Raw genomic sequence first — 26,006 nt, 5'->3', positions numbered from 1 at the left:
CGGACGTACACTTAACTAGCACTGAGTGCTGTCCTTGAAATAAATTCGACATAGCGAATGATAGAACACTGCTCCTGTCACAGTGGCCTATATCTCCAAGAACCAAACAAAAACAAAAGAAAAACACACTCTTAATATTTATAACGGTCTTACCAATTAAATTGCATAGAGGTCAGTGTTGTAAAATGTTTTGCGTGCTTGCTCGTGATATACGGTGCCTGAAGAATTCAGCATGGTTTAAGTAATCTAAAATGCAATTGTCTTCCTGCTCCTAGACCTGACCCTAAGGACATGAGATCCCGAAGTTATACAGGGAAACTTATTCACTGCTCTTCTACAACCATTCAATTTATGGAACAGCTGCTGAGCATGAGGCAAAACGTTCTAGGGTGGACATACGTTGTAAATTGTTTGCCTCTGACCAAAGCGGCGCTATCGTGAAGCACTAAAAGGGCTAAGCGGCAGGGAGATTTAATGGCTCTTAGTATACGTACCTTCGTTCGTACAGGATTTGTATGCCGCCCTAACGTTGCGGAATATCGTGCCTTCTAGAGCTTCGTCTTCGAGGAGTCCTAAAACACCAAATAGAAAAAAAGCTTTGTATTGTTGCAAAACCTACGAGATAATCAATACGAATATAGTATGGCAGTTGCATTACTGCAAACGGAATATAAAGGTTCAGAAGGAGGGCACAGCGTATTGCGTTGATTGTTGTTGCAATAACCACAACCTCAAAGGTCGAACGCATGTGTTAATGTCTGGGAAGGTCAATGACGGTTACATGTAACCGTAAGGAAATAAACCACAAAACCGCACCAGGAAACTCGCAGAAAAGGTTGCCGGTTGAATATCAACGCATTAGACAACCTTTAGGTACTGCATGTAGGTGTTACTCATTGTCATCAGTGCCACTTCAGAAAGATTTCTCAACGTTCACTAGTTGTTCGTGATGTAATTGCGGACGACCTGCTTTACCATTCCTATTTTGGTTTGTGTTCAAGCACTCCAAATATGTGTGTTTATTGGCTATAGCAAGCGAAACGTCTCTAATGAAACCCATTTTAAGCCATTTAGACCACCGGTACTTGATAAAGCGTTCATCACTGGCAATACATATAAACATATCCCCCCCCCCCCCTAGGATGACACTGGGCATTTGCATTTTCACTTCGACCGTTCATAGATGATCCATCTTAATCGACATTGTTGCTCGGTATTTTAAGGCTTTTCTCCTTCATTCGTGTTTCACCGGCCCCGGTGGATCACTTGGTAGCGTCTTGGTTGCGCACAACGAAGAACACTCAGGTGGGCAAACTTAATTGTTACGGTATCCCACTGCGGCGTCGCTCATATTCACTTTTTTTTTCAGACGTATAGCCACGTACTATAGTAATCATCTGTGCTCAACTCGCAATTCTCTGCTAACGTGAGATGATAGTAGACTTTAAGAAAAAAAGGTAGAATTTGCTTCCCATCCCGGTGCAACCACATTTCTACTCAAGCCAATTTTACCTTTTGCGTATAACCACAAAGTAGAAACTGTCGTTCTACCAGCTTGGGCAGGAAATTCTATCTTTTTTTCCTAGAACGAGAAACTCTGGAAACTCTGGAAACGAGACAGTCCAGGAATTGGGACTGTCGTCAGTATTGCTATTATTATAATCATAGAAGGGTTTGTACACTATGGGCATGATGCATACTCGTTCGTGTCCGGGTGTCTTTGAGAATATTACGGGCGTTTTAGCTTGTTTGGCTAGTATGTGAGCGTAGTAGACGTGCAAGGACGAACAAAGCACGAGCCTCACAACTCCAGCTCCAACGTACTTCGGAGCATAGATCCAGAAGTTACCCATAGTTACCCATGTCGAAAAAGACGCAACTGAAGGGGTTCGAGGTTGCTATGGCTTGTGGTTTCGTTTTTTCCCAGGTTCAAAAATAGGTTTCAGAAGCCGCGCGCACCACAGAGCGCTCCCCATAATTCGGCGCCCGCGCGCGATGATTGCAGTGCACTCTGATAGGTGTGCCGTGAAACAGGTGAAATATCTTCCTCTTGTGTGACGTGGCCCAAGGATGGTCTCCAAGCGCTAATCTCAAGGTCGATGTGACACCGGAGGGCGCTGGAATAGACGATTTCAGAAATTGCATGGATGGCCCACCAGAGGGCGCCGTGTTGCGAAAGCCCCGCTGCACCTTGGGATTTAGTTTTCATGAGAAGAGCGCAAACGGTTTCGGTTTTCTCTCTCCTCCTCCTCCCACACCTTCGAGCAACAGGCAGACGAGCACGAATGAAAACCATTTCCCACGACGCATTGCGCGATGCGCGTGACTTGGGCGACGGAGGGCCCCCGTGCGGAGCACAAGGGCAATATCTGAAATCGCCTATTGTCGTGCGCTGGGGCCGGATTGTGGGCAGCGATCGGTGGTCCGCCCGGCATCTGAAACCCGGGAAAAAACGAAACGACAAGCCATAGCGACCTCGAACCACTTCAGTTCACAGTTCAGTTGTGCATGTTTATGCTTTGGGCAAATGGCATTATTTTCGAATTATAGGTCATTCTTTCTTTTTGTGCGTGCAACTAAACACGCGTGTATGCGGTTCGTTATTTTCAGTTGTGTCTTTTTCGACATGTACTACAAATTCCTCATTGACATCTGAGAGCTAAAATCGATAATTCAAAAGTTAGAAAATTAATTACCGCTAATTAATTGACAAGGGGCGATGAAAAAATATTTTTGGATAGACCACACAACTGCCAAGCACGTACAGTTGGTTCCATTTGTGCAGAGCACTTCGTTTTTTCTTTAGCCCCTGGCCCTTTTTCGGTGGGACACCCTGTATGTCATGGGTTAATAGAGCAGTATATCATACACATCAGAAGAATGCCAACACTTCAGTGCTTTACCTTTACCTGTTATTCCAATGTTTACTCTCCCTTCTATTGGAATTATGTATTTCAGAATCATTTTTGTATTATCGAATTTTAATTTGGCAATCATTTCACATGTGTTGTGATAGACAGTTTAGCAATGTAAGCAGTGTTTGTCTCTCACAACCTGCATTTTTATGCAAAAATACTCTAAAAGCCGGGATGCGACGGACATCATCAGTGCCAAACTGAATGAGAGATTGCACAACCTGTCGCTATTTTAGGAGATGGGAGTATTGTTCGGGGAGGGGCCACGGTTTTTCTTTACAAACCGAGGGGTCACCGCGTATGTGCCATGACTCTAGAAGCTTCCTGTGTCCCCATATTTGTTCTGTCTTGTTATGTTAAGTTGGAGTTCTCTACTTTTTTGTCTGCATTTTTATGTCTGAGGCTGTTTCTGTGACAAGAGGGCAAGGGTGCCGGTAACATGGCACACGTTCACAAAAATGCAGAACCAGAGAGACACACACAAAAAAAAAATTATAGCCTAACGCAGTCCCAATCATTTGGTCGTGTCCTTTTTGCTGTGTCGTCTGTTCTACATTTTTTTTTTTTTTTTGCTCGTATGTAGTTTCTGGATTTTAAGCCCAAGAGCAGTTGCTGTAGAAGATGCTGAGAACATGTGAAGCATCATTTTCTCATTCTCACATTATGCTGTAAGCAGTGTGAAATACAACTCAAAACGAATTTAATGATAGACAACTTGTCACCAAGATTAATGTGGGAACATTGCAATGGAAAAAATAATTCTAAACCGTAATGGATTCTTATCCTATTTAATGGTACAGTACCAGATGACAGTTATTCAAATAATATTAAAGAAGTAACCGTGCAAATTATCAGTCAAACAGTGAAGCTGGCTGCAGTGCACTACAATGTGTCACATGTAACACTATCAGTGTTTCCAAAACTGACACATAAACCTTAGGGAGGCCGCAATAGTCAAAGCGGGGTTACACCACATGGTGAAAAGAAAAAGCAGATGAAGTGAATGCAATATGCGACAAAACCAAGGAAACTATCTCGCTACAACTGCAATATATTGAAGTTGTTTTAAAAAAAATAGAAGTTCAGTTCAGCGCACAAACACTCGGGAACGGAGCTAACGTGCTTTCCGTCAGGTCCGTGGCATTATTTCTCACTCTGTCATAACAGACCCCCTAACCTACAGCATACGTAACTTGCGCACAGTAGTATAACATTTATATTATTGTATATGTGTCAGGGCACACACAGGCACAGAAGAAAGGAGGAAGAGGAAAGATATAAGCTGTCGCACACACAGCCATCCCGAATACTATGCCCATCTTCGTTGATGCACCCACGAATCCACAGGAATACCGCTGAGGCTTTCCCACTCGGATTAAGTACCTGTACCTTGAACTGTAAACAGTTTGGTGTACACTTCAAAAAATGAGAACAGCTGATTGCCGATTTCATGGGCGCGGCCATGCGAGCCGCCAAGGACAGTTCAACAGAGGAGCTATTTTAGGTGAACCCGAATGTTGCGGTAGTGGTGGGCGCAACAATTAGAACTTCAAACGACGTAAAACACCAAAAAGCGAGCAGCGAGGACGCTTGCTTGCTCATTTGTCATTATTTGGGCCTGTAATTCACATCAGGGTTCAGAAAGGCTGCTAAATGCCGGTGGTCGGCACAAGAAAAACGTGTTTTCAATGGTTTTTGTCCCGTCGCGGTTCAAGCGAATATACCTTTTTTGCTGGTTCCTTCCTGTCTTTTGTCTCTTTCTTTTTTTTTTTTTTCTTTATCGTATTTTTGTTCCAGAGCCCTAGCTTGGAAAGCTGCTTCTGTTTAGGCTTCTGCGGTATAAATCGGAATGGTGGGGCAAGGGGAACAGCCCACCGCTCCTCGAGTTTTCACGGTGCTGGCTCTTCCCCCCCCCCCCCCCGAATTTTCGCTCTGAGGACCTCTTTGTATATGCCGCACTTCTCAATCTCTAACTCCATGTCCCGCATCGGTTAGGGTAGGTTGGGTTAGGTTAGGTTAGGGCTCGATCCCCCCTGCCGTGATGGACTTCCGAGTTAGTGCGAGGGAGGTATATCCGTAATGGAAAACCTGAAACGGTGCACTACAAACAAATGTCACCTCTGTAGCTAATTATTTGAAGCATACAGATGAAGGATTCATCTCATATCTAACACGATTGCCACCAATTCTGCTCTTTCTGTTTCTCGAAAGAAAGAAAAACAGCTTCATAAAAAGATACATCTTAGTGAATAATGGAAATTATAATGCCAAAATACCTTGCAGATAAGGTTTTCCTCCATTCTCATACGCGTAAGTGCGAAACAAATGTACACGTAGTCCTAGTCGTTTTATTTTAAAAAAATCTCTATTAAAAATGGCTACGACCACGAAGTATGCCTTTGTGGCACGTTCCCGTTTATTTTGTGTGTGTGTGTTTCAGCTTGGCTTTTATAAAAAAGTCACCAGAGCACGTCATTTTCACAGTTGAGTTCTACGGGCGCGTATCTTTTCCAAGAAAGGCTATAATGACTAATAAGGATGACTAATCAATTAAATTCATTAATTAACCCTAATAAGGACGTCTTGAACAAAAGCCAGATAGCGATATGGGAGACTGTCCTAGTTAACATCCACACCACGTTTAAAAATTTTGAAACACGTACGTGTATTAAAATATTCATCCCTGAATTTTGACATGCAAATGGGCCAAAACCGAAACCGTGGCAAGCACGTTTGGGGTGGTGGTCTTCACGGTACGGGATCTGGATATACCTCTGTATGTAAACTGCGCTCGCAACTATATTCCCTTTGCTCGGAAATCGTATGTTTCTGGAACGTAGAGAGAGGAAAAAGGAATCACAAAACACGAATATACTTCAAGTACTCCTTAGGGAAGCGAGAGATTTATTGACACTACGTTGCACTGGTGTCATCGAGCTGAGCGGTTGAGCTGGAATTGGAATTACAATTGGAAATGAATCCAAAATAATAATACATAATACTAAAAAATAAAAGAATGAAAAAGCGTTATCAGAGCTGATCGAGGTCGGTTCACTCTGGAAATTGTTGCACCGACGACTAGCGCCACGTTCGAACTTAACTAAAATTGCTCCTCTGTTGAACTGTCCTTCTCGGCTCACATGGCCGCGCCCATGAAATCAGCAATCAGCTGTTCTCGTTTTGTGGAGTATGCACCAAACTGTTTGTAGTTCAAGCTACAGGTACTTAATACGAGTGGGAGAGCTTCGGCAGTCTTCCTGTGGATTCGTGGGTGGATCAACAAAGATGGGCATAGCTTTCGGGATGGCTGTGTGTGTGACAGCCGGTGTCTTTCATCGTCTGTTACATCGCGAGACAACTGAGATCACCGTCTGTTCGGGCTCAGGAAGCTGGAAATCTGCCCTCATACATGTACAGTAGTATATACCTTCAATATACCCTGATACATATACGGTCAATAAATCGGGACTTGCTCCACTGCAATCTTTCCCGGAGTTCACAAGGCACACTGTTCGTGGATTTATGCCTTACATTTAATCTATCGCAGGTCGTTCCACATCCTACCCGAATAACTCATGCCACACCTTCAACCCTTGACTTGGTTTTAACCTCCCATCTTGAGCACATCACTTCTTTGCATGTCACTGATGGTACAATCGCCGACGACGACTGCGCCAACGCTTTCGCTTCCTTCTTTTCATCCGTTTTCAACACCGATAACCGGTACACCCAAACTCCATTATCAGTAATCGTCTCCTCACCTATGATCCCATTCATAGCAGTACTCATGGCATTTGTAAAATCACTGAGGCACTTAAGCTGTCGTCAAGTGCTGGTCCGGACTGTATTAACCCGAAGGTTCTATACAACACGAGATCTATTTCCAGCAAGATTCTATATTTACTCAGTCACTCCAAGATTCTGCTTTACCGCAGGACTGGAAGACTGCGAAGATTGTCCCTATTCATAAATCAGGCAGCTGCCACATCGTTAATAACTACCGCCTCATTCCACTCACTTCCATAGTATGTAAAATTCTCGAACACATACTCTTCTCCAACGCAGTTAAGTACTTCGAAGAAAAATGCTTCTTCTATCCCTTGCAGCATGTGTATCGAAAGCTCTTTTCGTGTGAAACTCAAGTAGCCAGTTTTGTTCACGACAATATTCTCCACGCGAACTATAATCATCAGACTGACGCCGCTTTCTTATACTTTCGCAAGGCCTTCGATATGGTGCCGCACTCTAAGCTTCTATACAAACTCTATCTGCTTAACCTCGACTGACTAATCGTACGTTATTTGTTACTTGCAACAACCACCTATCCCCAAATGTACCTGTGCTTTCTGGTGTGCCTCAGGGTTCAGTCCTCGGTCCTCTGCTTTTCCTTATCTACATAAATGACCTTCCTTCAGGCATATCTTCCACGATTCGTCTCTTTGCTGACGACTGTGTAGTGTACAGGCAAATCCTCTCTCCTTCTGACCAACTAGCCTTACAAAGCGACCTTTCACTAATCCGGCGTTGGTGTAATGAGTGGCAAATGCCTCTGAACACTGCAAAGTGTCGCATTTTGTCGTTTTCTCGAAGATGGGTCTCCTGTCTTCCTCCCTTCCCCTACACTCTAAGTGATATCACATTAACCCGAGCAGATTCTTACAAATATCTTGGAATCCACCTTTCCTCCAACCTAACTTGGAACGAGCACATCAACCACATAATAACTAACGCTTCTCGCTCCCTAGGCTTTGTTAGACGCACCCTCAGGTTGGCGCCCTCCATCTTAAGCTCCTAACCTTCACGGCTCTTGTACGAAGCAAGCTGGAATATCCATCACCTATTTGGGACTCTCCCCAAAATTATCTCTGCGACGCCATAGAAGCCATCCAGAATCGGACTGCCCGTTTCATTTCCAACGACTACTAATTCGATACCTCTGTATCCACATTAAAATCAAATCTTAATATCGACTCACTCGAACATCGTCACCGTCTTGCCAGGTTAGCCCTCTTCCATACGTTGTTTTTCATCTTGCCACCGCACCAATCGCCAATGACCCGCTCGAGTGTCATTTTTCCTCGCATCGACCATACTAATAAGGGCACACGCTTTCATTGTAATACCAATGCATTGTCCAGATCATTATTTTGTTCAACTGCCATTGAATGGAACAACCTCCCATCATCTCTCGCAACTATTATTGACCATACAGTATTTTGTAACACCCCCTCCCGTTCACTCCACCCACAAGACCACCACGCTTGTATGTCAGTTGCTATGAAATTTTTCTCCTCCCCCTTATCATATTTGTAATTATCTGTACTTATGTGAACGAACTCCCTGTTTCATGCTTTAATACTTGTTTTCATATAAGTTTGTACTGTCGTCGTTTCTTTATTTTCCTGTTGACTTACTGCTAATTGTGTTGTCCTTTTGTGCTTGCTTGTTTGTTTCTATCAAGTTGCTGTAAATGTATCTTACGCTCGAGTTCCCATACCCCATGTAATGTCCTCCGGACCCTTCGAGTTGTCGAAATAAATAAATAAATATGAATGTTATACTAGTGCGCGCAAGTAGCGTCTCATGTTGGTCTAGGGTCTCGTCATGATACAGTAAGGAATACTGCGACGCACACTTGATTGAAAGCATTGCTGCGAGTTAGCTTGTTTCCCGACTGATTGTGCGCTGAACTTGCATTTTTGTAAAACAACTTCAATATAATGCAGTCGTAGCGAGATAGTTTCCTTGGTTTTGTGGCATATTGCGCTCACTTCATCTGCTTTCTCTTGGACCCCGTTTGGGCTATCGCGGTCTCAATTGGGGTCCTGACACATGGTTTGGGAAACACTGAGGTATACTGTATATTGTTACATGTGACATATTGTAGTGTACAGAAACCAGCTTCACAGTTGTATTGTTTCTTCGCATGGTTACTTCTTCAACGTTACTTGTATGAGGAATGCCTTGCATGTTCTGGATGTTCTTTAATTGCTGACCCCTGCTGTTGGGCTAAAATCCAGCAACTACACAAAAAGATTAACAAATGCAGAACAAGAGACAGAAACACGGACACAATGACATGATCGAGATCATGATATGCTGTCATTTTTTTTCTGTGTCTGTGGTTCTACATCTTATGGACATGTGCCACATTGCCAGCACCCTTTCCCTCTAGCTACGAAGAGAGCCTCTGAGTAATAAAAATGCAGGTTGTCAAATGCACGTAAACAGTGCTTACATTTTTGGGGGTCTTCGCTCTTCTAATGTTGATGGCAGAAAATGGTCCTCTATAGTTCACATGGCATACTGAATATGAGTGTGCTCCACAGCCGCAAACTACATTGCAAATTACCACTGCAGTATGTTTATCGGCACACATGAAATTACCCTTCATAAGTGCATCATGCAAGCTCATTGATTCTGATGCTAATTGCTCATGAAATAACATGGGGTGGGGTGAAAGAAACTGGAATCACATGTTGCGTCACTAGCAATGCCGTACTCACTCAGCAGTGACATCACAAGCAGTGATTTTTCACCGAAGCCTGCAAGTCAACGATGTAATTCACATCTTGATTGCAGAAAAAGTAAGCACATGTTTCTTCTTACTTGGTATACAGTTGAAACTTGTTAATGTGATGACGGTCATTCTCGTGAATTTTGGAAATAAAACCATTTTAGGATAAAAATAAACCTGTCAAGGTGTAAGCTATGAAAAGTAGTAAATTGAGTGAGGCATTTTAAATTGCCTTTTTTCTTTTATATTGCTGACATACATCAGCTTGTGTAGCTGTCAATCTGGGCTTTTCCAGCTAAAACCAGCCAGAGATGTAGCTTGAGTCTCTTCAATATCACCGAAAAAACTGGTGAGCATTTTTTAGACGATGCATATATCAAATCATCATTTTGTCTTCTTGAACAATGGGGGCGCATTAAACTGTGTCGAATTATAAAGTTGTCGCTTACGAGCTTCCTTCTGACATCTACATATACATCATTTGTGCGCTTTCCTTGCCTGGTGTCAGAGTGGAAGCACGGTTCTGCCATCGCAAAGGGCATGTAGAACGAGTATAAATCTGGTGACGTAGTGAGAACTCAAGAACGGGGCACATTTTGGGTAAAGTTTACAATAAATTTCCGGCAAATTAGCATTTTTGAAGAAGCTCCAAATTATTTATGCTTGTAACTGATTGCTTGTGATTAGATTCATATAAAAATATCAAGCTGATCTATGCTCATTGTTTAACCAAGTGTTTGAGAATATGAAGCACTTGCAAAAAATTACTTTTTTTTTCAGATAGCATATTCACATATAGGTCTTCTAAAAGAAATCTTCCCTTATTTGTATAACTAGCCCTCTCCTGTAACATATTAAAAATCTTCAGGTTTATTTTTCTTTAAAAAAAATTGTCACCGTAATGTGCTGCAGCTTGTTCGTCAGTTGAAGCCATCTAGGAAGCAAAAAAAAAAAAAAAGAAGGCGCCTTTGTGGCTCTCTCCTGCGAAAATCGACACTCTGCTTTTCCATTTTGAGAACCTACAGGTGTATTTGTTCTTACACAAGAAAAATGTGTCGTCAGCTCATGCATATCCCATCTGTATGACGCTATAGCACACTTGTAACAAATTTTGCATTTAACAGTTCTGCCCAGTTCTACAGATTAGTTGCAGTCGCTGCTTCATAACAGCTTTGTCAACATTTATGATTGTTTTCACATACCTGAAGTAATCTGGAAAGTGAACAAATCTCATCATTTCGAGGGCATACCCTCTCCTATAGCATGTTCAGAATCTGCTGGCATGTGTTTTTTGTAGATCTTATAGCATCAGCTGACAATGGCTCAGATCATGTCAGAGTGTGCCGTAACAGCTTTTCGAAACAATTTGTTATGATCTCGTGTGCCCTTCAACCACAACAGAAAAAAAGCCCACAGTCTTTCTTTCAGTGGAAATAGGTGTTTTTGCTGCACTAACAGAAGGTGGCTCAAAGTAATAGTACCTCCTTGTGGCCTGGGTGGAGCATGTCTCACTGTGCTTTATGTCCACTAATTTCTTCTCCAACCGTATCTCTTTGGCAGTGAGCCACAACGTATGCAGTCTTCAAGCTTTCTTTCACCAGGAAGAACAGCTTACAGCTCTGCAGGCATCAGAATATCTGCACACAATAGGGGGCTGCAATCTAGCCCTATAGGTGCCAACGTTTTAAATGCAACTGCGAACACAGTCATAGTACCCGTTATCACGGCACAAAGCAATTATGTCAAAGTCATGCTTATGGAGGCAAAGCCATGCTTGCCAAAGCCAAAGAGGCAAAGTGATGCTTATGGAGGGTTTTATTATGGCCTGCTGCTCAGTGTATGACTTCTATTTTTAGCTGGAACAAACCAATAAAAAAAATTTGAGGAAAGACATCTGCCACCTTCAGTTGCCATCGACCAAGCAAACAAAGTTAATAATGGTGGTTGTTACTCGCTCTGCTACGTGATTGTGTTCATGTTAATTCACCTGTTTGGAACTGTGGTACCAGCTAGCTTCCTTGAAGTGTAACGTATATGTGACCGCATGGAGGACAAAGAGGAGGAATTAGCTAGTCTGGCGTAGGAGCTCTCACACTGGCATAGCTGGTCAAAAAGAAAATGTGGGCCATACATCACATAAAACACAAGTACCAGTATATTTTCAGCAACCACTGGTTAATTTCTAGTAGGTGCGGTGCAGATAGCGTGTCCATGGACTGATTTTCTATTCTTAGAGAAATCATAGTTTTGCAGTTAGAAGGAATGACAACATGTTCTACATCCGAAGTGGATGTACTAATTAGGTCTCGTTTAATTATTGGAAATAGAAGGTCGGTGCAAATGCAACGTCGGTTTCCCTATGTGCCGCTATAGTTTCCAAAAGTATGCTCGTGGCCATTTAGTGCGAGGACAGGGCCCCGAAATAATGGTTGTGTGAGAGTAAGTCTCGGAGCGTTCATTTTGCCTTTTCACTTGAACGTGAGGAAGAAATAACGCTGCAGAACTGCAAGCAGCACATTTAATGTAATGTCATGCAGGATGCAAGTTTTACAGCGATTTCATATTTCTGTACAATATTTATAAGCTGTAAAAATAGATGCAAGGGTATCATACAATGAAGTAGCTGGTACCGTAAATTTTAGACCTCTTCTTGGTGTGGGTGCTTGGCGTGAAGAGTGACCTGTTAATAAACGTACTTGCGGATTTCTGAATGTGAAGATCACAGGAGAGAAATGAAGGCAAACAAATACAACAGAGGGTGCCATTCATTTCTCACACTTCTGATTTCAGTTACTTATTGCGCTTGGTTTTCTTCAGTTCCGACATCTGATAACCAGAATTTGTACTGTATATCCACGCGAATAAAAAATGGTGCAAAAATTTCTGTGAGAGAATTTCTTGGTTTTTAAGACCTTGAAAATGGCATTCTCAGGTTCCAGGGTATTCAAAGACCAGTGAAAACAAAGTGCATAAAGTATTGTGTCTAGAATCATCTCTTGCAGCTTTTGCATGGCAAATCGCTGTCTAGGAAGGTGTGCGAATCAATGTGGATGTTCCTGAAATTAGAATCTTAGTTCGTAACACTTTGAGATTTCCGTATGCTGGTTCCAAAAAATTAGGGCACCTCTGCTGACTCAAGTTATTCATCGGAGAGAAAATAGTTTTTTTTTTCTTGCAAACAAACAAACAATTTCTTCAAATTCATATGCAGCTTATTTGCAGAAATGCATTTCGAGAGTCTGTCCAGTACCTGTTCCCTGCATTTATCAGAACGTACACTCTAAATCCGACACCCGATATGTACCGCATGAAAGAGGACCCGCACCTGGGCCAGGCGGTACACATGAGGTGCAGTCCTCAACCAGCAGGTACAGTCCGCGACCACTGCGAAATTCAAACGGTACAAGGGCTCCGAGACCCATCCGTACCGGCTAGGTACCTTTTAAGCGCGATCTATAGCAGCTGTATCTCATGTGTACCGCGTGTTTCCGGCGCATGAGTACGAACGCCTTCTCACGATATCCATGCGCTGCAAAAATATTTCGTGTGATTCCGAATACCAGTCTATAAATTCCCTTGTGCAGCAGTGCCGTAATGGATGAGCACTATCATTCTGTCAAAGAAGTGCAATAACTAGAACCCATGACCGTGAGGGATCGCATGTTTGGGAAGAATTCGTTTCTTGCAACCGCTGCAAATCAGTTTGTTTTGAAACGTCGGGGAGCGAGGACGAGTCTCCTCGGTCTTCGAAGAAATTCGTTCGACGCTTTCAAGATTGAAGTCATTTAAGGTGCGTATTATATCTCTGAAGTAATTATTCGTCTTCACGACGCATTTTCGTTCATCTTCGCTCTGATTCCCAGTGGTCCAGATCACCGGCATGCTGGACACAACGACTGAGGGACGGAGAAAACGAACTTTGTGCTTTATGCACGAACGTTGATGCGTGAATTAGAGGAGCCGAGAGTGCATTTTACACCTGGATTACACAAGCAAGTAGGCATATTTTTCAGGCAAGCTATTTCGGTTGTTGGATTTTTTTACATTGTATTTTCGTTCCTAGGTTACGTCAAGCGATGTCGTAAATGGGTGAGTCAATCGTCTACTCTGGTTGGTGTTACGTTCTGCGGAAGAAACGGAAGTTGGGGAAGAACAGCTATCCAAAGGTGTGGAAGAGATAAAGAAGCGTGACCACAGAGCAGCTGCAGTGGTGAAGGAGAGACGCAGTGGTCATCGTTCATCCATATACGGTGTGCCCCGTGTGTTCGGCGTTTGTGCATCATGACAATGCACGCTCGCGATGGACAAGCATCAATCCTGAAATGGATATAATTTTCGAATAAAGGTATTTGTTTGTTATATTTATCGTGCAGCGTAGCTTCCTGGGGCTGTTAATATATCGTGGAGGAGGGGAACCACCCCGACGGGTAGGCCTAAATCGCTGCGCGCTATCCGTTACATGTACCGCATGTGAGGGCGCATGTACCTCTTAATTTTAAGAGGTACATTTTTTTAAAAATGTACCTCTTGGCCAAGCGGTACTTAACCGTTACATATGCGTTACCTGATTTAGAGTGTAGCCTCACAAGGAAAACCACAGGCAGGTTCCGATTTCATGATTCTACGGTTCTGAGGCTGGAACACACACAAACACATACAGACGGACAAACACAACACATCCACACGGTATCGGAATCAGGCTTTTTCGTCGATCGTCACCTTTCAACTCCACGATTTCACAACAAAGGCAGGAGAATGGCGATGTTCGCGACAATGTTCATAATATAGCAGGTGTCCACCATAGCTGGAACCAACACCGGGAACTCATTTGGTGACACGACACGAATTCAGAGTTTGACATACTCAAATTTGACAGGCGAGCAGCAGAACAAATCATTCACTGCAGTGTCAACAGAATCCTGATAGCCGGCGGAGAATAAAGTAAACGATTCGTCCAGACTCGGTACTCTCGTTCCCTGCCCTCCGCAAAAAGCCTCATCCTGCGGGGAACTATTTTGAGACGCGGGATCCAAAAGCCTTCGCTGCTCTGAGGCTGTCGTCCCTGTCGACCAATCGGAGACGATTTATTTTGAAAGCTTGAATTTGAAGTGTTTGTATCGCAAAAGTTGATTTCTACGGCTTTATCTTTACACCGTGGACTCTTTCGTGATTTATTTCGAGAAGTTTATTCTCGAAGTTTATTTTGCGAGGTGTAAACCAGAGTGATCCCCAGATTAGGAACAGTAGAGGTCCGAGAACAGAGCCCTGTGGTATGCCATATGTGATTGGCATTTCGGGAGAGTGGAAATTGTTACATGAGACGAAGAGTGACCGTTTTGTAAGAAATGATTCTATCCGCCGAAGAACCTCATAATCAAGATTTAGAATGGAGAGCTGATATAGAAGTTTGTTATGTGGGACCATATCGAATGATTTTTGGAAATCTAGGAATGTAGCGTCAGTTCTAGAGTTAGTGTCGGCATGAGAAAGAATATCATGAACAAAACAAGCTAGCTACGTTTCACAACAGATGTTTTTCCTGAATCCTTGTTGCAAAGGGTAGAAGGAATTACTTTCTTCAATAAATTTAATCATATTAGAGTGTGTATTCTGCTCAAGAATTTTACATGATATGTAGGTACTAAAAATCGGGCGGTAGTTTTGTACAAGCTGCGTGTCATGGCGATGATTGATGAATGAAAGATGTTGATGAATAAAGGAACGGAACACTAGACGTCTTACCAAATGCAAGGTAGACGTTTATTAAGGCGTTACGTTGATAAACGGCCGAATTACAGAGTTCATAGATGTTAATGTGTCGACGCTGGCCGATGAAATCCAGTGGCGAAACTCGTGCCCATCGCGAGGCTTTTGTGGATGGAGGATGCCACGATGAAGGTCGGTGGCAGTCAAGATAAAGCTGCTGCTCACAGACTAAAAACAAAATGGACGACCAAACTGCGAAGGATAGGATCAGAAGGGTTTCAGCCATTCTTGTCCTGTTCCTGTTTCCTTGTTCATACTGCGTTCGCAAACTCAAGCATGCTTCCGTCAATGAAGTACTCGTTCTACAGTAGGACCCTGTTTCCGATATGTTGCTTTACTGCGATACATGGTCCATGGAGGTATACCGGTCGAGCTGCTGTTATTTGTAACCAACTTCTTTTCTGTGTATATTGCTCTTCGTGTTCGGCTGAAATTAGTTTCTGTAGTATACCGAAGCATAAAAATTTTGAGTTGCGGACGAAGCAATTGAATGTGCGAATGCCTATCGTGCGTGCACAAAAACCCGTGCTTTGTTGTCTCGATCTAACCGCGGGTGTACAAATTGCGTCCACACCCTTGATTCGTGACTGAGGGAGTACCTTGCAGTGACTAGGCTGGGTCATGCATACGATTTGTGGCTTCACGTCTGTTGAGACCTCATTGTGAGACAGTTCACGTTGACTCACGATACAGTGGTACGTGCGGTCACCATAGCAGCACAAGTGCTTGTGGTCGTCGGCCCGATGACCACAACTCGAGCCCATGCTGAAATCGGTCAAGCCGTTGGTGAACAACTCAATCTGTGTTACTTCTTTCTAGCCCACTGGTGAGTAGTGAGTTGTTCCTAGAGTCCGAGAGTCTGATCGCACCAGACGATGTCGAAGGAATGACATTGTTCTGCTGGGATTGTTGCAGCTTCTGCGCCTTACAGTCGGACTGACAATCCGTCAGTGTATTCTCCGGGGCTGGCGGATCGGGCGCTTCGTAATCAGAATTTGAAGATATCGATAAACAAATCACCCATTTATCTTGCAGACAGAGGTCAGAAATCATGGTATTGGTAACCTTATTACAACATAAATCGTGGCGGGTGGCAGATATTTCTTATCTGGAACAAATGCTTTACTTAGCAATAATGAATGATCTCTCACGAATTGAAAATTCGCGGGAATTCCGAAAATTCGTCGAAGCACGTAATATGGATTGCATTTCCATTCTGTGTACCGAGTCCCAGAGCGAAGTCGATTAATAATACGGAATAAATACTACTTTCTATTCCGGAAATTCGCTTTAATACACATAAGGACTGACCAGATGATAATGGTAACGGTAGTGTATGCTGCACCGTGCAAAAACCTTACGTGCAGCCTGCACGTAAGGTTTTTCTGCCTGTATGTGTAGCGACATCTTGCACGTGCTTCAGGGTAGTACTGGGCACAATTTGGACCACCTGGTGTGCTTTTAACGTGCGCCGGAAATATCCGACCAGATGATATTGTCACGGGTAATAGGCGAGCGTGAGAGGACGAAGACGTTCTCTGGCACGGGTGGCGGTCTCTTCCTCTCGTGCTGGCCCGATAATAAACAGACTGAGTCACCTCCGTTTCTCTTAACAATATGATGCAAGCCAGACAAGTTCAGACTAGTGATTTTGGTTTTTGCTTTCTTCAGCTGGGCGTTATACTTATGCTATTCCGAAACCTTGAAAAAATCCATAATCCTCAACAACTGTGAACAACCCCAGCAGAGACCCATGTCTTCCACATGAAATTGCGACATCTGAAAATTCGCAGCACATACGGCGTGTTTGACCTAAGGTGATAAAAAATTAGAACTGACGACGTATTCGCCGGAGGATTGTCGGACTTTCTACATTTCCCTTCTGGAAAGTTTTGCTATCATTGAGGAAGGATTCGGACATTTTTTTAATTGCGGTATTTTTTTCTTGCAATTGAACTTTAAAAATCGCCTAGCGAACCTTTTTTTTAACAGAAATATGATGTCCTCCACGGATAACCGCAGACCCAACGAAAACTGCACAGTATCGCAACAGAAATAGTCGAAAAAAATTAGTAAAAATTACGGTTTAGTATAATATAGTATAATTAGTATAGTTTTATTAGCTTATCCGTAAACAGCGCGATGGCCTTCCAATATGGTACAATTGTTAGTACAAAAACAGTGGAACATGAATTAGTAAAACATTGTACAATCAAAAACATCAATGTCGCAAATTTCATTATTATAAAGACGCTGTACACGGTCCAGAGGACTCAGTGAGCTAAATCTCGGAACACTAAAAACACGACACTGGCGGAAAGTTATCATTGGTGCATAAAAATTAATTGATTGGATCAAACACTGGCTATCGAAAATGGTATGAACGCATTTGCGCAAAAATATAATGCCTCGACTTTTGCGTCTCACAACCAACGTTTCTAAATTGCAATGACTCAGTATTCTGTTATACTCATAAAAATATCGTCTTCCGAGGCATCTATAAAGGTAAATTCTGATAAATCGACGTTGTACATTTTCTATGGTCGATGCCAAAACATTTCCAATACAATTCCATACAACGGAGCAGTGCTCTAGCTTTGGCAAGGCTAAAGAATGATATAATCTGATGAGACAATGAGGATCGCTGAATCCACGCGTGACCCTTGAAATAAATCCCAGCACAGAGTAAGACGTGCTACTAATGTATTTAAGATGTTCTACAAATTTCAACTTACTCTCTACACCCAGGTCGCGAGTTACAAGTGATATCTCCAAAGGGGTATCCCCCAGCAAATACGAGAAATCAACGGAAGAACGTTTCCTGGTAAAAGACATTACACATGTTTTCGACTCCGTTTCGTCCACACCATAATTTTACCTTATTAATTTCACTTTGAAGAACAAGGCAATCATTTATCGAAGTTATAGGCATATAAAGATTGATATCATCAGCGTACAGCAGTATCTTTGCAAAATTTAAGTTAAAACATAAGTCACTAACAAACACGTTAAACAAAAGAGGCCCAAGTATCGAGCCCTGGGGAACCCCATGTACAGCGTAATATGGTTGCCAGAAACAGCCAGACACACGTACGACGTTCTTTCTATGTGTAAGATAGTCTAATAAAAATGAACAGGGGGGTCACTGACACCATACAATTTAAGGGGGCGCAACACCCTTCGCGTTTCGTCAATTCCGCTCGATAGATGGGGCTCAGGAGGATCTACTTGATTACCTAGCGTTTACTGCGGAGGCTCCTGGTACAACGGCGGCAGACGGTTACATGTTACATTACGCGACTGATCCACCATATCAGCGGAAAGGATTACTAGGCGCTCTTTTCCTCTTGTTCTTTTACCTTCGACCTCTAGCTTGCCTTTATCACCTTGAGAACAGCGTCCAGTGGCGTAGCCAGACCTCCAAGGTAGGGGGGGGGGGCTCTATACGAAAACCCACCCGACTACCCCCCCCCCCCCCCCGCGCTGATTCTGGGTGCAACAACACACAATACTTGTGCACACCGCAGCATGCAGTTGAAAAAAAGAAGAAAACGAAAATGATTGATTTGGACATTCACAATACGATTATACTGTGATGTTGAATGACGTGGTGTCACGAGATTGGAAGGATGTTGAAAAGCTCATAGTTTGGAAACCATTCAAGTGTGCCGCTTAGATAGACGCCATGAACTGTAAGAACTTTCGCGATCGTCACACTGCCCCCCCCCCCCCATATATTATTTTCTCTTCGGATTTGAGGGCATTTTGAGCGCATTTTGAGGGCATCTGATCACCTGAGCAGCGACGGGTGTTTCAGTATAGTTGACAGTACTGTTGTCGACTCATTTACGCCGACGCCACAACTTCGACACTCATATTTGTACACAAAGTCTAAAAAGACAGGAATGAAGCTGCATATGACAGCGGCGGCAGTTATCTTCACGATCACAGTGCCAGCGGTTCAGTGCTTGTGGTGGATTGTACAGCGTGCGGGGGCGTCGGACAGGTTGCTGGTCGCCATCGATGGGCAGCAAGGGGAGGCTGTAACAACCGGGCAACTTGATAGCCACACGCTTTTGTCACGAGGTGGCATGCATCAACAGCTCTGCAATGGAATTTCTAAGGCAAGCTCAGTGCACGAATTGTGACCAATGAGACGCTGACCATCGGCCACCGTGCTTGCAACAAGTCTCTCCGTTTCCTCACCTGGAGAAGGGCGATCTGGCGAACGCGAAGTTCTATACCAAGTTCTAGGCCACGTTCTACACCAATGTCTTAACTGTCAGCCAAACTGTTCGCTGCCAGGTGTTTTAGTACACCGAATGCAGAACATCAAAATCGTAGAGCTGTCACTGTGGCACATTAGTGTTTCCGTTCCCTGTAGTATTTTACCCAATGGAAAGAAAAGTATGCAGGCATGTGAACGCATTGTTATTTCACTGAAACTCACGCATCTCTCATACAGCACGTCCTAGTTCACAAGGACAGTTCAAGACAACGTAACGTTTCAGTGTTCTCTATAACAGGATGGGACTGCCGCACACAAATGTGATCGGGCAATAAGCTGACCAACTAGAGCATTGTGCAGGATGCGCATATTTCAGTTAAGCGTCATACCGACTAAGAAGAGCTCAAATATGTCTACTAAAAACTAGTATTTAAAAAACAAACAGTCAAAAAGGTGAATACAAGAGATAAGCTTCCACAATACGATATCCACGCTTGAAATTTGTTGAAGAAGTGCACATAGCCCACAATGCTTCGCCCTTCAACAACACATTGTCCTTTTCCGGACGTTCCTGCAGACACGTGTTGCGTACTGTCGCTTCTGCTAGCTCTCGGTTGCTTGATTCGTGAGAGTCTGATACTACTGAAAGATTATTCAGATGCCTTCTCTTGTAAGGCTTGTTCTTTTCGTATCATCCGTTTTCCGCAGATAGGTTCCTGCTATGCGAAAAACCGTGACTGTCGAGGCACAGTCACGGAACGAACAACAGAACGAAGGATTCCGAGATAAGAGCGATAGCTGCGCGCCCACACTCCATTTATTATGACATGCCAAAAGACAGATTGTGACAATTTATCCGTTTTTTCCCACTTGTGCAGATTTCTGTGGCATGAAGACAGATGGCACCACCGCGCACAGCCAAAAGCCCAGGGGGGTCAGTATCGGCTAGCCATTGTTCACGAGAATCAGTGTAGCAATTCTATGCTTTGACATAAACAAAATCTTTCGGGACACATCGATTTTAGACATATTTTTCTAGTACTTAATGGGACTCAAATTCTCACCTTAGGTCTATTTATTTTGTGACCGGCAAACAAAATTGGTGGAAGCGCGAAACACAATTTCTGACGTCTGCGGAAACATTTCCAACGTAAAAGATGAATTTCTGGCGCCATTAAGTACTAGCACCCATTGAGATCTTCCATTCAAGACTGATTTTATGCAAATTGAGCAATTCCTTGCGGAGTTATGCGGTTTAAAAAATGCATGAGTAATGTCATTGCGCCAGGAGGGTGTTGCACCCCTTTAACGTTGACACAAGGGCATGGTGCAAAAATAGATCGAAAGCCTTTGAACAATTGCAATAGACACAGTCAACCTGACCGCCTTCCTCAAATACAGGACGTACATCATTCAAAAAGCAAACGAAGTTAGACTCAGTGGACCTGCCTCTGATTAAACCATGCTGATGCGGTACGATTTTCCGTTTAAAATAATCCGTGAGGCGGTTACACAGATTGATTTCGAAAACCTTGGCAAATGCAGATAACAGTGATACCGGACGGTAGTTTTTAACATCACATTTGTTCCCAGGCTTATACAGGGTGTCCACGCTAAGTGTGAACAAATCTTTTAAAAATATATCAATCACTTTTTCCGAGATGAAATCGATTGCAATACAGCATATGCTGAACGGCACTCCCTAGGGGATCATTAACAGACTCCTAAGGCAATGTCTTAATTAACTTTCAATAATTAACTTTTTAATTATAAAAGCTACGAAGTTGCTCCAATAAGAACATCTGATCTATTTGGTCACCAGATACCAAAACCGTTTTCAGAACAAAAATCCGTTCGGTAGATCGTCCGCAAAAAATTCGTGAAGGAAAGCCATTTTTTCTTTATTTGGTTTATTGCGCATCTTCAAAGAAGCGGCTTTCCTTTACCCCCAGTGTGAGAGAGTGAAAGAGCACAGTGCCGCCTCATGCGTCGAAGATTAGCTTTAACTTGCGGAAACAAAACAAAAACACAAATCTATCGGGTGACTCTATCGCGACTGCCCTTACCTTGGGCTGCATTTTCTGTTTTCTCTTAATCTTTTTCCAGGACGCAAGAGGCGATAGTGTGCTCTTTCATCCTCTCGTATGGGGGGCGAAGGAAAGACGTATCTCTAGAGATGCGCAATGAATAATATAAAGAAAAATGGCGTTCCTTCACGAATTTTTTGCGGACGATCTATCGAACGGATTTTTGTTCTGAAAACGGCTTTGGTATCTGGTGACCGAAGAGGTCAGATGTTCTCATTGGAGCAACTTGGTAGCTTTTATAATTAAAGAGCTAATTATTGAAAGATAATTAAGACATTGCCTTAGGAGTCTGTTAATGCCCCCATAGGGAGTGCCCTGCAGCATATGATATATTGCAATTGATTTAATCTCGGAAAAGGTGATTGTTATCTTTTTTAAAAAATCTGTTCACACTTAGCGTGGACACCCTGTATACGGGAATAACAATGGCATTCTCCCAAAGTTTAGGGAATCGGCATGTCGCTAACGATAAGTTAAAGACATGCGTCAGGGGGATCACAAAAAGCACAGCACAGCGCTTGATAATGAAAGAATGGTATACTGTGGAAGCCAAAGGACATTTGCGGCTTAAGCATCTGGATTGCAGTCAGCACTTCATTTGTCTTGGTATCTTTGTGATAAGACGGTTGTTTTGTTTGCTTTGTGATAAGACGGTTGTTTTGTTTGCTTTGTGATAAGTCGGCCCAAGCAGCACAATGTACTGAAACTCGAGTGCAGTAGAGGTGGACGAGTAGGTGGAAGGCCTTGAAGAGGCTCATGAAACTAAAGAACATTGATAAGACGCATACCGTCCACCCCTGCTGCACTCTACCTTCAGTACATTCCCAAGCAGCAAAATGTGCAATGGGGGTGGACGGGTAGGTGGAAGGCCTTGAACAGACCCGGAAAACAAAACACTGATAAGACACATACCGTCCACCCCTGTTGCACTCGACTTTCAGTACATTGTGCTGCTTGGGGGTTGTCATCAGCATCAATGTCAACGCGGCGCAAAGAAAGGCAAAACAAGAGGCGGGAACACTTCCTCCTTTCCCCGCAGATACTGTGCGCTTTTCTTTGAGACAATCAAGCAGGCGGGGTTAAAACCGAATTTCTACTATTTTTTTAAATATATTTCTGTTGCGATACTATGCATAGTTTAGGTTGGGTGTGAGGTTATCCGTGGAGGACTTCATATTTCTGTTAGAAAAAAGTCAGGTTTGGCTTGGAAATTTTCGAAGTTCATCAAAAGTAAATAAATTTCCCGCAATTAAAAATTGTCTAAAGCCTTCCTCAATGGTGGCAAAAGTTTCCCGAAAGTAATTGCCGAAAGTCCGGCAATCCTCCGGCGAGTACGTAGCCAGTTAGAATTTTTTATCACCTTAGGTGGAACATCCTGTATGTGTGTGCTGGGTTCTATAGATACGCGTTACAGTACAGTTTACCAAGCTATACCCTAGACCGGGAGCCTAGGCTGTGTCAATGTAAAATCCTCATCCAAAAGGCAGAGGATAAAAATCATTGCTCCAGGAGGTATTTAATGACCAGGGAGTGGAGGGTGTACGCTTAAAGGGACGGTCTCGTACCCCCTGCCCCTTTCATAAAGTATACCATTCGATTGCCCTTTGTTGAAAATGGAATACTGCTAATTTACCCGACAAAACACGCCACAGTTATTAAATAACCGAATTAAATTGATAAAGATTGCAGAGCATGCCGCGATCTGTGTTGGCAACAATAAGAACGGCCACGTCGCCCTGCGGGTAAGTCCGTGATAGGATACAGAAATCGTCTGCTTTTGCGCGCGCTAGTGCATCGGCGTAAGCAGACGACTTTCAGAAGTTACTAGGCATCGCGGCAACTCTCGTACATTTTCTTTCAGTTCTCAGGTGAAAAACGTGCATTCTAAGTAGTGGCAAACATGGTGGTTCAGAACAACTGTGTTAATCCTCAGAGACAAGTTAAAAGTCGCAGAACAACCCCATCCACAATCACAAATCTGAAGTCGCTGGCCATCGGCGCGCGCGGTCGCATTACAACTCCGACCAAAAATATATTACGCGCGCTTCTATTACACTCCCCGTTGTACACTGATCATGCTTCGAAATGAAGTGCCGCTGACGACGTACATGGAGAAGGAGTACGTGTTTATTTAAAAACCGCAGTAAATACTCGCGGAAAGAAAACACGTGACTTAGCTTCCACGTATCCGATTGTGCGCCACATTATGGGAGACCCCACAGTCCCACAGTCAATGCTCGGACTACATTCTCCGCTCGCGGAGGTATATGCTTGAGTGTCCCCATTTCGAGAGCAAAGGGGATTACTCAACCCAAGGTGCTTCTGCAAGTTACAATTACCATGACAGCGACGACGCACCCGCAGGCCGACGTCATACGTGACGTATGCATGAGAGAAGCGCAGCTTTCGTCGTCTGGTCTTACGGCACGTTTCTACAAATTCCTCGAAAACGACTTGGTTATTCCGAATTTAACTTTGACTGTTGTTTTGTGTACAGTACTCGTGAAACTAGTTTTGGCAAAGTTTCGGAATCGTCCCGGCTGTACGAGACCGTCCCTTTAAGCTCTACTCCCTTTCACTCGGAGGTACTAGGTTCTTGGACAGCATTGTCCTGTATCATGCTATGACATTTTTCCAATTGTGTTATCATATAACTTTCCATATATTCGCCTTCACTGAGTAGTTCGGGCTTTTTTACAAAGGATATTTTTAGGGGGACTTACCTCCAACATGACGCATCACGTCATTGCTGGTTGCTTCGGCGACGTTGCACAATGGAGGATTATCCTTCTTCCATCCCGTGCACACAAACTCGTAGAAATCCTCACATGGGTCTAAATCCGGGGTGAGGCTGCTAAGAATTGCATTCGCTGCAAGGAATTGTTCGTATCAGTTAAATCGGATAAATGAAGAACGTGCAACATTATTGTTCATGCACTATCAATGTGCTGCAACACGAAACTATTCAACTGCATCATTTATCTTCATTACAGGTCAACACCACCACGTATTATACTGATGCTGTTTCATAAGGATAACATTGTAAACACAACACAATATTAGTTAAATAAACTATGAATCCCACATAAAAGGAGCAGTCGCACCTTGCACTGCCATGTTTTGATGTATTACGGTTACAATGTATTGCGGATATAGCGACGATTCATTGCACGTTCATATCTAATGCCGTACGGCACCGTAGCTTTCCAGATGTGATGTATACAAAAACCACAAGGTTAACAAACCTGTGTCATGTTCCTTTCTGTGTACTAAACTATGGAGAACCTTTTTTAATACCCACAACGCCTGTTATTCTTAAGTGGGCAATAAACTGCCAAAGAATCCTCTTCGCAAAACGATGGGTGCCGTTTCCTTTACAGCAGTGAAAAAGAAGCGACATTCAGCCATTGTTCCGTCTCCGACATGTACATTAAAGGAACCGCAATTTACACTTTCTTCCAAAAGGGACAGCCGCATCCCCTGCAGTCCCTGGGGAAGTCCTATGGTATGTAAAAAGGAACTGGTGGAGGCGCTACTAGGGGAAGGGAGTCAGGGGGGTCGGACTTCGCTCAAAAATGCGTGACCACACGGGAACTGCCATCCGTTGGTCATGGAAGGCGTTGCCTTCCGTTGGCTGCTTCATTCTGCTAAACTTGACGTACTCGTCTTCCTAATAATTCATCACTTGATATCTGAATTAGGCGTACAATGTGCATACCTCATATGTATATTATTAATATGTGTATTAAACAAATAAGCAGTGAATATTTTCCCACTACATCACTTGCGTGTGTGCTGTCGTTCGTTCGTCACTTTGTTATCACGAAACTTGACAGACCAGAGTATGGAATGGCGGGTGGTTTCGTTTTCGCCATTTTTGGATCCCTGATTCGCAGAGCGGCATGAAAATGGCGGTTTGCTGTGTGCATTCACCTTTGGAATACTGTTGCCTTCGGAAATACATGCCTATATTCGTTACGATGGATAAGATTTATATATTTCGCTCGCAAAGGCATACAAGCGCCACTTCAATACGTCATAGGCGGTAAATATTAGAGCTGGGCCATTCCACGCCAAGTGATCCAGAGGTGCTGCTGGACCCCCCCCCCCCCCCCGGGATTTCGATGAGGATTTTTTTGGTGATTCCTTATGGGTCACAAAGCGACGAAACGAATGTCCCCAGATGAAAAAGTGCACAGTGTTGACGGGACGGGCGCTCGAAATTTGGCTATTTGTCGGAAACTACCAATGCTTTAATGACGTGCTGCGAACCAACCAAAGCGCGGACCGTGTCGGGAAAGGTCTCATTTGAGAACTAAGAGTCCGTTTTGTCATACATTACACATTTTGGTCGCCAAACCCGAAGCGATCGATCCGCGACTAACGACTGAAATTTGCGAATTTTTTCGAACTTCACGAATTTTTTAGAAGGGTAAATAAACGAATACCTCCTTCGAAATTTTTTTGGAAATAGTATATGCGCCCATAAACGA

At 43.4% G+C, this 26,006-nt stretch overlaps 1 protein-coding gene and 1 long non-coding RNA gene across 2 annotated transcripts in view; one reads left to right on the top strand and one right to left on the bottom strand.

Annotated features, from left to right (window-relative positions):
* Positions 1 to 26,006, bottom strand: part of LOC135385348 (uncharacterized) — a 155,419-nt gene that overhangs the window by 79,079 nt on the left and 50,334 nt on the right. The window contains exons 4-5 of the mRNA XM_064614629.1: positions 24,237 to 24,383; positions 495 to 572 (exon numbers count right to left, since the gene is read on the bottom strand). Of these exons, the coding sequence (XP_064470699.1) occupies positions 495 to 572; positions 24,237 to 24,383 (225 nt within the window). The remainder of the gene's footprint in view (positions 1 to 494; positions 573 to 24,236; positions 24,384 to 26,006) is intronic.
* LOC135368955 (uncharacterized) lies at positions 12,907 to 13,901 on the top strand. The gene is made up of 3 exons (XR_010414911.1): positions 12,907 to 13,222; positions 13,296 to 13,428; positions 13,496 to 13,901. It is a non-coding gene; the product is annotated as an uncharacterized LOC135368955 (long non-coding RNA).

The sequence above is a fragment of the Ornithodoros turicata genome, chromosome 1 (assembly GCF_037126465.1).
Source record: "Ornithodoros turicata isolate Travis chromosome 1, ASM3712646v1, whole genome shotgun sequence".
Taxonomy (NCBI): domain Eukaryota; kingdom Metazoa; phylum Arthropoda; class Arachnida; order Ixodida; family Argasidae; genus Ornithodoros; species Ornithodoros turicata.
Note: the sequence above shows the minus strand (reverse complement) of the source record. Positions and strands in the feature narration are given on the sequence as shown.